The 16,887-nt window shown below is 49.7% G+C and overlaps 1 protein-coding gene across 1 annotated transcript in view; it reads right to left on the reverse strand.

Moving 5' to 3' along the window:
* Positions 1-16,887, reverse strand: part of DAAM1 (dishevelled associated activator of morphogenesis 1) — a 76,846-nt gene that overhangs the window by 40,501 nt on the left and 19,458 nt on the right. The window contains 2 exon segments of the mRNA XM_009885587.1: positions 3,157-3,246; positions 16,554-16,777. Coding sequence (XP_009883889.1) covers positions 3,157-3,246; positions 16,554-16,736 — 273 coding nt within the window. The 5' untranslated portion in view covers positions 16,737-16,777.

Here is a 16,887-nt window from a genome sequence, read left to right on the forward strand (position 1 = left end):
AGGAATGCCCTAAACTGGGGCTTTCAGACTTAAAGTCTGACCAAAGTCACCTGACTCTTAACAGTCTGTTTCCAACAGGAGCCAAAATTGGCAATAGGAGAAAGAGCAAAAACTGCTCAGGGGACAATTTTGGGTCCTTGCTAAGTCAGGCAGCTGCCTCTGACTGATGTCCGCCTTTGCCAGTCCCCTGGGACCCACCAGACGAAACTGGGTGTTACCAGCATCTCAAGCGGCTACTTGCTATTAAACACAGGCAGACCAAAGGATTTGGATGTATCCTTGGACTTCCCAAATCACTGCCGCCCAGCCTGCGGCCAAGGCAGGGACATAGATCCCCTGCTGTCTCCAACTCCACGGCACCAGCCAAAACCCAGCCCTTACTCTCACGGCTGGACTGGAGAAGCCCCCTCCTTGATGCCAGGCTACCATGTAGGTGGTTTACCCTCATAAAACCAGAAAGGTACATGAGTAAGATTTACCACAAGCCGCTGGGATAGGCACCGATGTTTCTGCTGCACGTCAGTCCTCATTGCATAGAAGCACGACTGCCTAAAGCCTGCCATGCACAGAGACGTTCTCCAGTCCATGTTTCCTCCACTGCCGGAGCCTCCATTGATACAGTCTTGCTCTTTTTTAATTAAAGAGCAGGATAAAAGGATTTGTCTCCCCTGCAAACAAGCCACCACCACATCTCCTTCAGAGCAAGCAGTGGCACAGGTGCTCACAGAGACAGCATCACAAGTGGGGAAGGAGCAGCTGAGAGCAACTGGAGGAATGAGGACCAGAGCAGAAGAGCAGCCAGGATCCAGCCTTGGATGGGCACCTGCTTCGAGGACCTCTGAGGATGCCACAGGGCGCTTCTGTGGCTCCTTCCTTCAACATCCCCTGGGAGCAGGGAGTTTCTCAGCACAGTTTTTAAAAAACTGTGAGTGCAAGGAGGTGCTGGAATGGGAAAGGGGCACCATCAGTCCCATCTAAACCCTTTCCAGGGAGATTAGATAGCACGTAATCTCCACTCACAATAATTACACAGCTTTGCTTGATTTAAGTCTCTGTTGTCTCCCCTTATCCAGATGCACCCGAGCACAGCTCCGCTTATCCGACAGGCAGTGACGCGCGAGCATCCCCTGCCCATTTTCTTGTTGATTCAGACCAGTGCCTGTAATTTGTTAACATCTCTTCTCCCCTACGATTTAAATCTCGGGCATGGCAGGCCTCTATCTAACAATAATACAGGGATTTCAGGGGTATTTATGAGAGGCTTAAAACTTAATCCTACATGAGCAAGGTAAGCCTGCTCTTGGCCTAAAACGCAGCTAGAAAATCTGGTGCCATTGCTACAGCAGGAGAAAAGAGGCATTAATGGCAGTTAGCGCCCTTCCAGCAGGGCCAGGCGACCACCAGCACTGCCGAGCCAACTTCTGCAGCAAGATTAGGGGACACAGCAGCAAATTTGGGAATCCTAGAATGTTTTGGGTTGGAAGAGACCTTTAAAGGTCATCTAGTCCACCCTCCCTGCCATGGGCAGGGACATCTTCAACTAAATCAGGTTGTTCAGAGCCCCGTCCAGCCTGACCTTCACTGTTTCCAAGGATGGGGCATCTACCACCTCTCTGGGCAACCTGTTCCAGTGTTTCACCACACCTCCTTGTAAAAAATTTCTTTTTTATATCTAATCTAAATCTACCCTCTTTTAGTTTAAAACCATTACTCCTTGTTCTATCACTACAGGCCCTACTAAAAAGTCTGTCCCCATCTTTCTTATAAGCCACCTTTAAGTACTGAAAGGCCACAATAAGGTCTCCCTGGAGCCTTCTCTTCTCCAGACTGAATAACCCCAACTCTCTCAGCCTGTCCTCATAGGAGAGGTGCTCCATCCCTCTGATCATTTTTGTTGCCCTCCTCTGGACCTCATCCAACAGGTCCATGCCCCCGACTGGGGGCATTTTCCCCTCAGGCTTTGGTGTCCTTCAATCTGCTTGTGAGATTGAGGATTTTTGCCCCATTTCTCCCCACGGTTTTATGTCCTGCAGGATTTCTGCTTTGGCCAAGGCTGGGAGGGAAAATGAGTCTCAGTACAGATAGCTGGGGGTAACTCCTGTGCCAACATACCGGGGCAAAAATATTCAGTTACTGGGGAAAAAAAGAGCGATTCAGGCCACCAGCCTGAGGTACCCCACGCCCAAAGCAAACAAACCAAAGGAGAAAGGTGGCGAGGCAGTCTGCTCCATCCCAGACAGACCGTGAGAGCCAGCACCAGCATCGCTGCACACCGCAAGTGTGAACCTGCCCGCAGGCACCACGGGCTTTGGCCACCCAGGCATTGATTTACCAGCAGAGATACAAACCAACCTCAATTCTTGACATCTATCTAAAGGGTGATGCAACCAAGCTCAGATACCAGCGTATCTCAGCATTGGGAAGACATCAGCCCATGTTTTCAGCTTAAGAAACACAGCGGGCGAGGGCTCAGAGCGGACATGTCACCCCGGGAGCTCGGCAGAGAGATCAGTGGCTCGCATCAACATTCGTCTCTTATCAGCAGTACCTCAGTTGTACCCATGAGCCTAGAGCCCTTCATCGCCCCACGGGTGACACAGCTTCACCCTAAAAGCAAGCTCTGCACTGCTGGGCCAAATCCGTTGTGGGCTGCGCTCCAGGGGCACGGCCTGCCCCGCACCGCTTTCCAGTTGTGCGGTCCTCCGGGAAAAGCTGGTGGGAGGACAAAAATGGTACCCAAGCCTGTTTGGTGGCAGCAAACTGGAAACCCAGGGGAGTGGGAGGCTTTCGGGCAGACTAATCAGGCCTCCAGACTTCAGCAGAGAAGAGCGGGGCCATGAGAGATGGTGACTGGAGCAGCCCCTCGACACCACAATGCCAACCTCAGTGGCCACGGAGCTCCATGTGGCCCTGCTTGTGCTGTCAGGGATGAGCATGGGGTGGAGGACACCTGAATGGGCTCAGGAGGAAGGGCTCCACATTTTGGAGACTGAGAACCTTGCTTCCCCAGGGTCACCCTGGGGAACAGATGTGTTTCTGTGACACTCCAAATACCACTTGGCACCCCAAGAGAGCTGTGTCCCTCTCCACATCTCCCCACCCTGCACGGGAGGGAAAGGGCTCAGCCCCCAACCACAGCACAGACGGGTCTCTTACTTTCTTCTTGCTGCAGTAGATCTGCCACTTCTTCTCCGCCGGCAGCGCGAACATGGCCTCTCTGTGCTTATCCGTAAGGTCAAGTTCATCCTGGAAAAGGGGAAAAAAAAATCAGACGTGCAACATGAGTACACAAATGGGTGATGGCATGGACACAACCCCCCAGATAAGTGGTGTAAATCAATGTGGGGCCACAGCGCAGCAGTGGTCCTGCAGCATCGCCCCGTGACTATCGATTTGTCAGGGCAATGATGCTAATTTTCATCCTGCTGTTGCTGACCTCCCCCTGACTCTTGGGCTACAGTCTGCTGCCGGGAGGACAGGGCTGCAAAATTCCCTGCTTCATTTCTCCCAGACATTGCCTTCATTGCTTTTAAAGACAGCAAGCGTTTTAGAAAGGACATCCATGAGGCTGTTACAGCTGTCTGCAAGACAGCCTCGAACAGAGGATTGAGAGCTCCAGATGACAGACCACATCTAAGATACGTACAGCAAAGAAAACCGAAATAGAACCTTTCTTCTTTACCACCCCAGATAACTGCTTCACCACCGAGCACCCCGAGTTGCCCAACCCATTTCCACCGCCGACACGATCGTATCACCAAAAACTGGGGGCTTTTTTTGGCTTTTGGTTTGTTTTCCTATAACTAAAAATAGAAAGCGCTTTTCCTAATATCTACAGTCCATAAAGAGGTACATCCTCCCCCTCAAAACTGGACTACGTATTACCTGGCAGAGATAAAGCTGTTTACTGACCGAAACCTTTATTGGTTTATCTGATGTTATTTTAAAGGACACATCCATTTTCGATGTGGTGGCTTGGTTAGCAGCATGCCCTCCACCGGGATGCCCGAGTATTATCAAAGCCTCACTGCTTCCTGGTGCTAGATGTAGGTCAAAGCTTTTATCAGAGAACTAAATAAAACATTCAGGCAGGGCTGGGAGGCTCGTTGCTAAAGTCAACATTGATCTTACAACCACAGCTGTCTCTTGAAATCACCACCACTGATGACAATCCTCATGCTGGAGGGGTGTTGGTGCAGTGGTGGGAGCACTGGAGATGCTGTAGGAGGTCACAGGAGAGCCTTGCCATGGCCTCCAGCCAACTTATCGCACCCAGCCAGTGGATTTAATTAAGAGGATCCCCTTTAAAAATTACACACTTAATTCCAGCAACTAAAAAAAGAAAAAAAAAAACAAACAAAAAAATCCCACACGGAGATCCATTAAAGATTCCCTGTCTGAATAATAACACTTATCAACTAAAGCTGGTAGCCCCTGGTACCCCAATCAAAGGTAAAAGCCACATGTGGCAAAAGCTGAACAAGATGCCTACAGGGAAAGATGGGTCCCCGCATCAGCAAGCCCAGATGCCATGAAGAAATTCAACTGATCTAATTAAAGCTCATATTGCACCCAGTAGCCAAGCAAGGGAGCCTTCTTCAGCTATCTTGTAACCTAAACCCAAGGGCCCTCCAGCGCAACAGGCAGCGACGGAGGGATGCTGGCAGTCCTGAACATCTCAGAGAGGCTTATACATCCACTTCAGGTATTAATTTCACTTCCTGATGAAATTACTCCTCGAAAGGAAAGGTGTCACGGAGCTTTTTCCATTACGTACGCATGGAAGAGCTTTGCCTCTTCCTTGACTTTTTCCCCCCATATCGACTGACTCTTCAAACCACCGTGCTGCACAAAGCTGACGTGGTGGAGCTCTGGAAGCAGACTCGCTAAACACCCTTACAACAGAAACAAACATGCTGCTGCAACAGAGACTTGGAAAAAAATGGAGAAAGCCTGAGCCCAATCTGAGACACCTCTCCACCTCCTGCACCTCGGAGGATAACCTGGCTTAGGGATTCTTTCAACGAGCGCCGCTTTTAAACATCCCCATGTCCTTACAATTTGGGAGGTCAGGGATTCATATCCAGCAACCAATCTCCTCCCCAGCGTTGGGTAAGTCTCATCACCCTTCCATGCCTCAAAACTGAAACTGCATTCGATGTGGTCTCCTCAGACAGCCGGTCAGACACCCAAGCTCTGGTTCAGCCCCAATTCTGCCTGTCTAAAGGTGGCCAACACGATGACACCTTACACAGGGACCTGGCTGAAATTCAGCTCATTGGAAAAGTATATCTGGGTGCGTGGGAGAGGACAAGGGTCTGCTGATGAATATTTACCTCTGTGTTGAGGGTTTGAGTGAGCGCAGGAAAGTGCCTCCACTGTCACCCCACTTCCCTGCCACGTAAATCTGGGATTCAGGCACGAAAGCACCAGCCAGGCACATCTGTACTTAGGTCCTTAGCAAAATATTTATTAAAACTTTCAAAATACCCATACCCTAAAAATACAACTTGTGCAATCGTGAAGATTTATTAAGCAAGGGAAAAAATCTAAACTGAGCTGAAGCCTATGCGCGAGCAAGAAGGGATAAAGGAGAAGAACATATTAGGTGCTGGTACTTGACAATGTGCAAACACATCCAAAAAAGGTACAGAAATGCTTCTGAGCCCCACACAGCACGTTTCGTTGTGCCCCGGCTCTAACACGTTCAGTCATCGCAGCCCTGCATCACTCAGCGACACCTACCTAACGATATCTTGCAGGATGCTTGGGAGAGGTGTTTAAATAAATACTATGTGGCACCCAGTGAATATGAAAATCCCCACAATCAAACAGAGAGTAATGACTGTTATTCTGAGGTGTAACAGTGCCTTAACCATGAAGAGTCACGTCTTTGCTGCTTTTATGCGTATGGGGAGTCCTGCACCCAACTCCAGCCCTTCGCTTATGGTCACTGATGGCTATCTCAGTACTCCTTGGCCCCAAGCAGGCTGCTCAGAAACTGCCCTTCAAACTGCAAAAAGATCAAGAGAGGACAGGAACACCAGCCATTTTCGGGGGGCTCACAGACCACCGTACAAACGCAGACCTGACAAAGCCTTTAGCAATGGCACGGCGGAGTCGTAGCCTGGCAGAGAAGCTGTGCACAACCTCTAACCCATATGTGCCTTCAATTAATAAACACGAGCTTGATAATTAGGTGATTCTAACTGGCAATTAATTTTATAGGCCATTTGCAAGCCATGCACTCCCGCTACAGCATTCGATGTTGGTGGCTGTTGAAGAGTGAGAAGATAACCGGCAGGTCGGTGTCCATCACCCCCACAGCGCTCACTCCTCACTTCAGCCTCCCCTCTCACAGCTCTGCCCCTTCCACCTGGTTGCCTCCCGTGGTAGGATCTGCCAACTAAGCTATTTTAAATATTTTTTTGGAATCGGGTCAAAGGCACGTAAAATAACAGCCTCATTTTGCTACCAAAAGGAAGTCTCTGCCCAGAGTGTTTTTACTGGAAAGAGATACGCTACTCTTATCCCGTACAGTTAAACTATTCACCCTTAGATCAGGAAACATGTTTCCACATTAAATCTTCATTTGAATATGATTTTTTAAGAAACTCATAGGGGAGATTTGATTCTCAGCGTGTATTTGCTATTTCTAGGAGGTAAAATACTTCTGTGTGGCTTGCTTTGCTGACAGCTCTCTGCTCAAGCCAAGCAAACCTCCACCTCTCTCTAAGCATGGCACAAGCTCCAGTGAAGGTGATCCCACACTGTTCTCCTAAAGCTATCTTAGAAACATGTGGCGCAGCTCAGCATGTTGTGAGCATGATCCCGTGGGCCAAAAAAAGTTTTTATCAAGCGATCTATGCCTTTCCCTTGGAGGACACACAGCGGGGCTCAGGGGGGATGTTCCCATGATCTGTACCTCCCCAAGCTGGCAGTTGGGTGGTATGAGAAGCCCAGGCCACTGGAGGTCCTCTGGTCCAATTCTCTGAACAAGCAAGCCCACCTAGATCCATTGCCCAGGACCATGTCCAGATGGCTTCTGAATATCTCCAAGGAGGGAGACTCTACAACCTCCTCTGATTTGCAGCCACCGTAGTCTCCAACCACCTCCTCAAGGCAAAGCTAGGTCAAGCAGAAAAGCGAGGCACTGACACTGGAAGAAATGCTGGATCTCCCAACAGAAAGGGTGTCAAATCCAGCCCCAGACTCACAGCGTGGTCCTTGATTCAAGCTCCTGTCCCTGCCACTTCACCCATGCCATGGTGGATGCTTTAGTGAGCATCTTCCACAGGCTGAGAGCCACAGGCTTTAATGGAGGCCAATGGCAGGAAGCCAGCAGGATGCTGCAAATCTCTTGACTTCAGAAACGACCTCCAGGAACAGCTAGGCGAGCCTGAGCGCTGCCCACCCATGGCTGCAACACCCCAGCACGACCATCACTGGTTCTTCTCCTACATCCCACAGGTCCCATGGGCCACCAAACATTCTGCAAGAAGTAGCTGGGGAATAAAGATCCAGTAAGGGACAATTCCCTGTACAGGGGTCTGCAGCCCCAAAATATCTTCAGAGGTTGTAAGAAAAAAGATGAAAAACTTTTAAGTGTACTGCACCTTTCTGGCTGATAAATCATGTAACCGTAATACATGGAGGAGATGGGGGAAAATAAGGAGGTCATCCATTGCCACAATTGAAATAAAAAATAATTAAAATTTGCTGGCCTGTTCTAGGTTTATATATACATACATATGTGTGGAAACACACACACACACATATATATATACAGAAAGACATCGCCGGATCAATACATGACCAACATAATAAAGAACAAGTGAATTTACTCCTGATGGATGCACGCACTGAGTTTAGAAACTTCTGTAAGTGAGACTAGAGCACGTAAAGGCAAGACCTCCTACATCCTCAACTAAAGCATGAGATCCAAGTCTGCTCGGAAAAAAAAGGAAAAAAAATGAAAAAATAGAAAGAAAGAAACAAGCGGGAACTTTTTGGCAACTTTTGGCATTAACTGGTACAGCATGGGAATGAAAAAAAAAAACCAATAAAAAAGGCCAGTTGAAGGCTGCCTCAGCTTCCTTTCTCAGGGGTCATATCACTTTTTCACTCTCTTCCAGGCATTCTTCTCCAAGTTCATCAGTTTGACTTATCCCAGAACGCTGCGGTGTCAAGGGAAACGGCAATCAGCATTTTTCTCCCTGTACTTCATCTAATCTTCTTCCGCTGGGCGACAGCACTGCCTGCATGGCCACCTGGGCAGCTGCCTGCCCACGCCGTGATCTGCACCGCTGCCCAATAAACCTCCACCTCAGAATCGATCTTAATTAGCTTGTTATTTTCCTTTTAAGCTATTTTCCTAAAGAAACAGATTTATTAATCAGCAGCTGTTACAGAGCAAACAACCACCACCTTGAAACGCATCCGGCACCGCAGGAGGAGCTCCTCTGTCTGTGACATTTATTTAGGCCACTACAATTCTCAACGTATGCAAATTTATCATAGGGTTTTGTTTGGGTGGTTTTTTTTTTTAATAGGAAGGTAGTGAATGAAGTCGTTTATTTTTAGTATTTGTAATAAAAATACCTCCTCCCTAGCACACATCTTTTCAGACATAGTACCCTGAGAACTTCAAAACAACCCCTCAGACAAACCGACCTCAGCTAATGTTATCACTGTATATTTTTAATTTACCCATGACAACCTGCAGCTGGAATTACAGAACATGATCAAACCTCAGCTATTCATACTTCTTAATGAATAAGCATAACAGATAGAAGATCTTTATTAATTTTGCCTTTATCATGTAATGAATTTTTTGAATAAAGGAAATTGCTTACGGCAAGGGAATGAGTAGCAGCAACAAGGAATAATTGTGTAAGCACTTCAAAGTCCTTACGCCTAGTAAACCTCCTCCCACACTGAATTCTTAGTCTCAGACTGGAAGAGGGAAGACCCCAATCCACACTGCTCTGCAGCTTTCAGTTGCTGACCTGAACGCATTGGACAGATGTAAATAAAATATGTATCCCTTTCTTCTTCTGCAGGAAAGATTATGGCCATCAATAGCTGATTTATCTCCTTAATAAATCCTAGCTGCAGCTGGTTCACGTTCCCGTCAGTTCAAACAGAGAGAGATAGCATGTACTGCTTTAATATTGTTTCATTTAATTCATTATTTTAATAGGCTAAAGTTTTTAAAGGTGTTCATATTCTGATACTAACGTATTTTAAGAGAGAAGTATCTACTTCGGTGTCTCAATCTTTTTTTCTGTTGTAATGTATGTTTATAAGCACATAAATATTTTTTTTTTATTTATTGAGCTTGGCCTTCTATGACCTTTTCACTGGCATTATCTGGAAAACCCTTCTCCCATTTTAATTAAACACAGCGTACTTTTATAGCCTGAGTTATTGATCTACACAGAAGATCACTACGCTGAAGAGCACTCTCAGACCGAAAAGCCCTGCAGGTGGATCACCAGTGCGCTTCTTCCACACAATAGTACATACACCCCAAAACCAAAAAAATAATAAGTATTGGCTCATTATTTATTACTGTGATCGCTAAAATTGATTAAATTCAAGTCAAGCACAGCTGGGCATGACTGTACTTTGGTGGGTGCACCTTGTACCATAACAAAGCACAGCTGGTAAATAAATAAGAGGAGGTTTTGGATGTGGATTTCCCATCCATCTATGGACCCAGAGAAGCAGCTCCCTTTTCGATCTGTTTTTAGATACCACCTCTGCTGCTGGCATCTCTGAGAGCTACTAAAGTTGGAAGGCAAGCCAACAGGTCACGTGTGGCTTCAGATGTCCCCTGCCCGATAGGGATGCTCACTTAAGAAAGCTGTGCATGGTTGGCCTCGGGCTAAACCCCTCCAAGGTTTCCCCAGACAACACCCTGCGAAGGACCTCAAAATGGGGTTGGATGGGAATTAGTGGCTGCAAAGGCCCACGCCAACTTGATCCTGAAAGATTCCTGAAAGATCTACCACCCTGTAAATGGCACCCAAAGGATGTGGCCGAGGGAAGCAGGAGCCAGCTACAGCCTGATGCTGAAGGGCAACATAAGACGGAAACAGGCTCCTTGCATACCCATGGCTTGGCTGGGACAAGTGCTCCTCATTTCCTCGCAACTCTGGCTGTGGTCACACCTGGCATCCTAAGGTGATTTTTAAGAACTTGAGCAGGTACAAAGCAGAGAGTCACCCTGCGAGGAGTCAAATTCTGATGAAGGTTTGACATTCAGCAAGATGCTTAGCACAAGCAGGCACCAGATGGGCTTACAGATGTTAGGTGTTGTTGGGGAAGGGAAGCCGATCGCCATGAATAACAGTATTGATGTGAACACTGGAGTCAATGGGATTTAAGACCACTGGGTGCTCACGCAGGATCCTGCCCATGGGGCTGCAGAAAGCCTCCCTCAGCGATGCTTGCACGCCAAGGAACGCCCACACTCTGCCGGCAACAGATACTACAGCAGTACGAACAGCTTTCATTCACATCTGCAAAAGGATACAAAGCAGGCACGGGCTATTCCCAGCAGGAAAGGCTGCTGCTGTAAAGCACAACCCATGTGCTCCTCAATCCTGCCGGTAACCTCAGCAACACCACCCAACCACTGAGCAATCAGGAAGCAGAAGACCACTGCTGCAGCAGATGCCCCATCCAATAAGGCCGATACCCTCCGTGGTGACCTGTGCCAGAAACACTTGGAGCCGGCAAGCCAAAAACCTAAATGCCCCAATTAAGGTCACCGAGGCGTTACCGAATGAGCTGCTCAGGCATCTCCCAGGGATGTGGCCTCCTCTTTTATGAAGTGCAAAGTGGCAAGCATTTAGCAGGTAGACCATATAATTTTTCCACTTCAGCTGTACTTGTCTCGGAAACAAAGGAGTTTCTTATGTGCTCTCTGCCGTCAGCTGGGGTTTACATTGTGCTATAACATGGCTCCTTTGTAAAATTATGGGTCAGGAAAAGCACGGTTTCTGGGCAAGCCCCCACGCTAGTTTGTAGCTGTAACAGATACTGCAATTACACGAATGCTTCAGCTGAAATATAGCGTTCCTCAGTAGATTACTTCATTCAGGTCCATGGAACACGTGTAGGCAGAAAATCCTGATTTTCTTGCCATGTAGGTGTGCGACTTCTATATCAGACGCTTACCTATCAAAACATACGTTTATGAGATTATCTGTGAGGGTGTAACGCCACGAGGTGACAAAAACAAGCGCTGTGAGCGGCGTACTGAGATGAGAGCGTGGCAGGTCCATGCTGTTCGCATCTAACAAGCAGGACCTGGGCAGCCCGGTAAAGGTGTCCACGCAGCTCCCTGCAGAGTGAATTTAGAAGCAGACGTTACCTAATGACTTAGTTTTCTTCCTTAAAAGCAATTCATAAGCTCAAGGGAGCTCGGTCTTGGGAGATGGTGGGGGGATGGAGTCAGGAGCCCCGTGCTGCCTGTCTGGCCCTGGATAGACTCTGCAGAAAGGGGTGTTTTGCCCAGGACACAAGGGCTGTTGCAATCATATTTTTTCTGGATACCAACTGCATGCTTTTCTTTGCAGATATTGGGGAAAATGGCTTCGGTCATTGTTCAGTGGTTCCCAGAATCCTGAAGTCCTTAATGCTGCAAAGACCAGGCAGAAAAAAAATGACAGCTGACCTGCAAGCATGAAATGCAAAGCTTAGCTTTGCAGCTGATCCCTCAGCTGTTACTTAAAAGCCGTGTTGTTTTGCAAGGCCCAAAACCTCATACTTTTTCCTTATTGGATTAGAAACCCGGGGAAACGCACATTACTTAAGTTCCTAAGTAAAACTGGATATCACTAGCAATGAGTTCCCAACCCGGCGTTGCTAATAAGACGTAACAGCACTCACACTGACTCCACCACTGCCTTCTCCTCGCATTGGGGTTGCCCTCCACTCCCCGTTCAAGCAGCATATAAAACAGCCACCATCCTGGCACGCCGAGAGGGTGGGAAGGCACAGCTTTGCGGGACAGTTACACATGGAGCATCTTACCCAAGCACCCCACATCGTGAGCCACAGACCGATCGCCCACCACGAAGCATTTCAAAGGCGACACAGCATTAATCTCTGTGACGGCGGATACTATCTCCTAACAGATATCATCCAAAGAACGGCTCTGATGAAATGCATTAGTTGCCCCAAGTACAGCAAAAACAAATGCTGTGATAAATCTTGTAAGCTGCCAGAGACTATTTTTTTTTTTTTGTTCCCCAGGCTCCCGAGTTTCCACTACTTCATAAAGCAGCAGGGAGGGATGGAGCAGCCTTCCACGTCACGGGAGGGGAAGGCATAAAGCCCAGCACTTTGGAGACCATGTGTGACGATCTCCCCTCCAGCAGATCCCAGTGAAGGCAGTCACTAACACCGTGCAACATCAGCGGGCAAGAGCCTGCACCCGTCCTGAGCCCAGGTGGCACAGCCACCAGCCACTTGCCTCCTGGTGTCACCTCCCCAGACCCACTGGCTGCTGGAGTCTGGGCAGAGGGACTCAGGGAAGGTTACCTGCTCTGGTTTCACAGGCTAAAAATGGGCTGCTGCACATCACATGCGGGATGCAGGGCTAGATGGAGGCTGCTCTAGTTTCGTCCGCATTGCTAATGATGAGTTGGAGGTGAAAAGTCTGAGAAGCCACATGGGTACCGGTAACTCATTTGAATTTCCTCAAAGCCCAGGTATTTGGGAGAACAAGCCTTGAGAGGTGGCTGGGGCAGCATCTCCTCTGAGCCCATCCCTCCACTGGCAGGGACACAGGCTGGGAGTGAGGTTTGGGGCCAGGGAGAGGCAGCACCTCATGCTCCAGGGGCAAGCAAAGCCCTGCCGGAGCGGGCAGCTCCTTCGAGGATCCAGGTGGTCTGAGGAGCCGCCGGAGCATCACTCTCGTACTGCTAGGATTGAGACACCGCTGCAACCTGCTCCACCAGGAGAAGAGCCAGCGAGGGGTCATGCCGGGGCTCCCGCTGCCCTCTGCAGACCAAGCCATTCAATCCCCCCGTGCCTCCACCCCCCGCCCGGCGCACGTCCCGTGGGGCTGATGCACACCACCACACACAGAGCATTTCATTACAAACCTCAGAGTGACAAGGAGTGTTAAGCAGATATAAAGGACATCAGTCATTTACCCATCTGGTGGAAAGTCTAGTTGCTGGCAGAAAATAGAGAGGATTGTTATGGCAAGATCTACCATATGGCACCATTATGTGGAGCTTTGCGAGTGCTTTCTCTGGGCGTGCAAGCAAGATTTCAGCCTTTGAAGAAACGCCGTATTGTTAGCCTGGATATGCAGGAGCCTCTTGAAAGAAGCTGTGGCAGATGGCACAGCTTTGTTCTCTTGGTTCGCAGGCAGCTCCTGCAGCCCCAGATATTCCCCCTCGCCAGGGCTGAGCAGCCCCACAGCACAGCGATCCTCCTGATCATGTCCTATGGGAAGACTGATGGCTTCTGAAAATCCTTAAATCCGATGGATGTTGCTTGGCAGGTATCACACTGCTGCACAAGTCCCGGGAAGCAAACACCGCCGACCCGAGCTGCTGGGATGCATCGATGTCGATGCAAGGAGAGCTGCGCAAAATTGCAAAGCCTTGTCCCAGCCAAGGGAGCTGCAAATTAGTAAATCTTCCTGAAATATCCCACTTTTGTCTGCGCCTCCCTACCAGCACCTGCTCCTCCCTGGGTGGCTGAGCCTGGCCAGAGCCCCGGCAGGACAGCGCACAAAGAAAAGCCTTTCAGACGGGCCGGTGCCCACTTGAGCGACATCCCAACAATACCCTGATGAAAACCCATTCAGCCCAGGCCGGGGGGGAAAGGAAGGTAAAGGGAAAAGGTCCCTCCGGGAGGAAGCAGTGATCAGTCATTGACCACAGCAACAACATCTGCATCTGCCCTGAGCCAGGAAAAAGCTCCTGCCTGCTGCGTACCACTGGCTGGGACAGGGCGCATCGTCCCTGCAGCCCAGGACGGACATGGGGCATTTCTTACAGGCTGATTGCTCCTGTTTGTGGCTGATTGCTCCTGTTTGTGCCCAGACAAAAAAAAAATCATCCTCTGTTTCCCTGTTGTTTCTCCTGAGAAACACTTGCACAGCCACAAAATAACACCCTAACTACTTAACTAGTCTCTTTCACTATTCTAATTAAAATCTGAAGTGTCCATATAACACACAGCAGGCCATGAAAGACACACTAGGAGAGGAGATCGAGCCTTTAGCTGACCTTGGAGTCAGCTGCTCCAAGTCCCTCTGCAGCTCAGGCCCTCGTCCTCGGCCTCTGGTGCGGGACAGTCACTGATTTCTCACGCTGTGGATGTTTCCTGACTCAGACAAACCCGCACACTTAAAAACACCCAAGCCCAGAGAATATTTTGTGGGATAGCTCCAAAAAGAAAGAGGTTTTGCCCTTTGATGTATGCAGCAGGATCGTCGGTCTCTGTGGGAGGACTGTCCATCCTGCTGATCAAACTCACTGCTGCAACATCCCCAAAGATATCGCCCGTCCCCGGCTTGAAATATTCCACCCCTGCCACTCTGAGTCCCTGAAGGGAACAAATGGGGCAGAAAACTCACTATTAAGTGGCAAGAGAAGAGTTGGCCAAGGACCAACCCGAGCTGGCAAAGCCTCCAGAACCCCTCCAACCCGTTTGACTTCCCTCAACCCAATGGACCGAGACAACCGAGGACTCTGGAGGAAGCCCTGGTCCCACAGAGCAGGCACAAGCCATCCTGCCCCAGACAGTTGAGCATGACAGGCCGGGTGGCATCGGGCTCCCACAGGCGTAAAAATCAGCCCAGTGCTTCTGAGTGCTTTCTCTGTCTCTCTTCCAAACGTTACACAGTGGGTTATACAGAAACAGTGGGACACTTTCCAAACCATTTAACTAATGCTGAAATTTAATACCCAACACCAACAGGTTACTGAGAGCAAGAAGGAGCTGTTGTAATGGAGGAGGTGGGGGGGATTTGCAACTTCACTCCCCTGAATGGGGATCTGCCCTCTTGCACGCACGGGGCAGAGCTCAGCTTCCCCCTCCCTCCCACTCGGCACTGACTTGGGTCGAGATCTGCCTCATGGGTTTTTTGAGGAGCCAGAGGATTGCAGCTGCTTGCATGGGAGCACGGTGGGCACCCACTGTCCCCCCTGCCTACATGACTTCAGTCCCCAGGGAACCAGCCGGTGTGCCCTGGAGCAGCAGGTGCCTCCGAACAGCTTTTCCCTCTCCCTTGACAAAATCTTGGCAGCGTGGAGCAAGGGATGGAGAGCAGAAGGGCTACACCAGGGCATGCCCTGGGTCCAGCTGGTCCCTGTGAGCACCTCTGGGCTCCTGCCTCGCTGCACACACAGCGGTTCCCTGCGGCACAGCCTCTGCACGAAGCATCTGGGTGAATTTGGGGGAGATGCTTTGAAAATCCTGGGCTGAGACAAGGTGCTACAGGCTTGGTGGGGGTCCAGCGTGTGAGCCTCCATAGATGCCTCCTTCAGCCTGGCTGGCGATGCTGAGCCGGAGCACAACAAGGCCTTACACCACCTTTGGCTGGGGCACAGGGAGAGTTTTCCATGGGAAAGAATTTCCCCAGGAAAATCTGATTTGGCCAAGTTATCAGTGGAGAAAAACGTGGAACAGAGGCAGTCGCTCCACCTGAAAAAAACAAACCTGACTGGCAGTGTTTTACAGGACGGCTGCAAGAAGAATCCTGCTGCAGGGACGTGTCATCCCTGCCTTGCCATGTTGGGTGTCCCAGTCTGCCTTCTTATCCGGCCCCATGGAGAAGGACATCTGGGCAAAACCGGCTCTCATAATACAACCTAGAGCTCTCCTCTATCAAGTGGCATGGTTCATGAAAACCATGCTGCCTGGCATCTAACAGGACGTGCTACACCATGAGGTGTGACCGACCAGTGTCACAACTCCCAGCTCCGTCTACATATCAAAGTGCCATAGAGAAACCCCATTTCACTGAATCAACTCCAGGTGAAACACTCTGGGTCCATCCAACAAACCACACCAAAATGTTTTCACTTAGAGGAAATTAAAGCCTTTTTTGGCTGTCAATTTTTTTTTTTTGATCCATGTTTTTCAGAGTTTTGGTACCAAGGGATAAAGAAACAACACCCTGACCCCTCTCTCAATTTAGCCCACACCTGAGGATTTCTGTGAAGCAGAGTGCCCAGTAAGTACAGTCACTTTGCACCTATGGGGGACAACCTGCTTTACTGGCTCGGACACCCTTGCCTCACCTGGGAGGTGGAGAAAGGCAGACCAACCCCCAACCCTTGCTCTACGAAATCGAGGCTTTCTAACGAGAAAGAGAAATCACCCCAAACTGCCAGGACTTCAGGGAGGAGCAGAGCTCAAGGTTCAGTGCAAAACCACTCCCAACAGCAGCCCCTGATGTTCCCTTCGCACCAAAGCTTGCCTCAAAACTCAAAACCAAGCCTGGGGCGACTAGAAAGAGAGAAACAAAAAAAAGGGGGAGGGAGGGAAAGAAAAATAAAAAGCATCCTGCTTACCACCAGCTCGGTGAACATGACGTCCAGCTCCTCCACCGGCGGCATGGGCAGCGCGGGCTCCATGGTCTGCAGGGCAAAGCTGCTGTCATTGCGCAGCCGGTACGTGATCTCAGGGTGGTCGCTGCTGCGAAAGCAGCAGAAGATGAAGGAGATCCCCCGACCGCTCCTCTTCCTTGGGGCCATGGCCAAAATCCTTTGCGTCCCTCCCTCCTGGGCACTAGATCCTAAGGGGAAGAGAAGAGAGGAGGCTTGAGCAGCCGCCCTGCAGCGCTGCGCTCCTGTCCCGCCAAGGGGAGGAGTAAGCAAAGCCACCCACACACACGGCACGGAGGGG

The sequence above is a fragment of the Charadrius vociferus genome, unplaced genomic scaffold (genome assembly GCF_000708025.1).
Source record: "Charadrius vociferus isolate BGI_N301 unplaced genomic scaffold, ASM70802v2 scaffold355, whole genome shotgun sequence".
Classification (NCBI taxonomy): Eukaryota; Metazoa; Chordata; class Aves; order Charadriiformes; family Charadriidae; genus Charadrius; species Charadrius vociferus.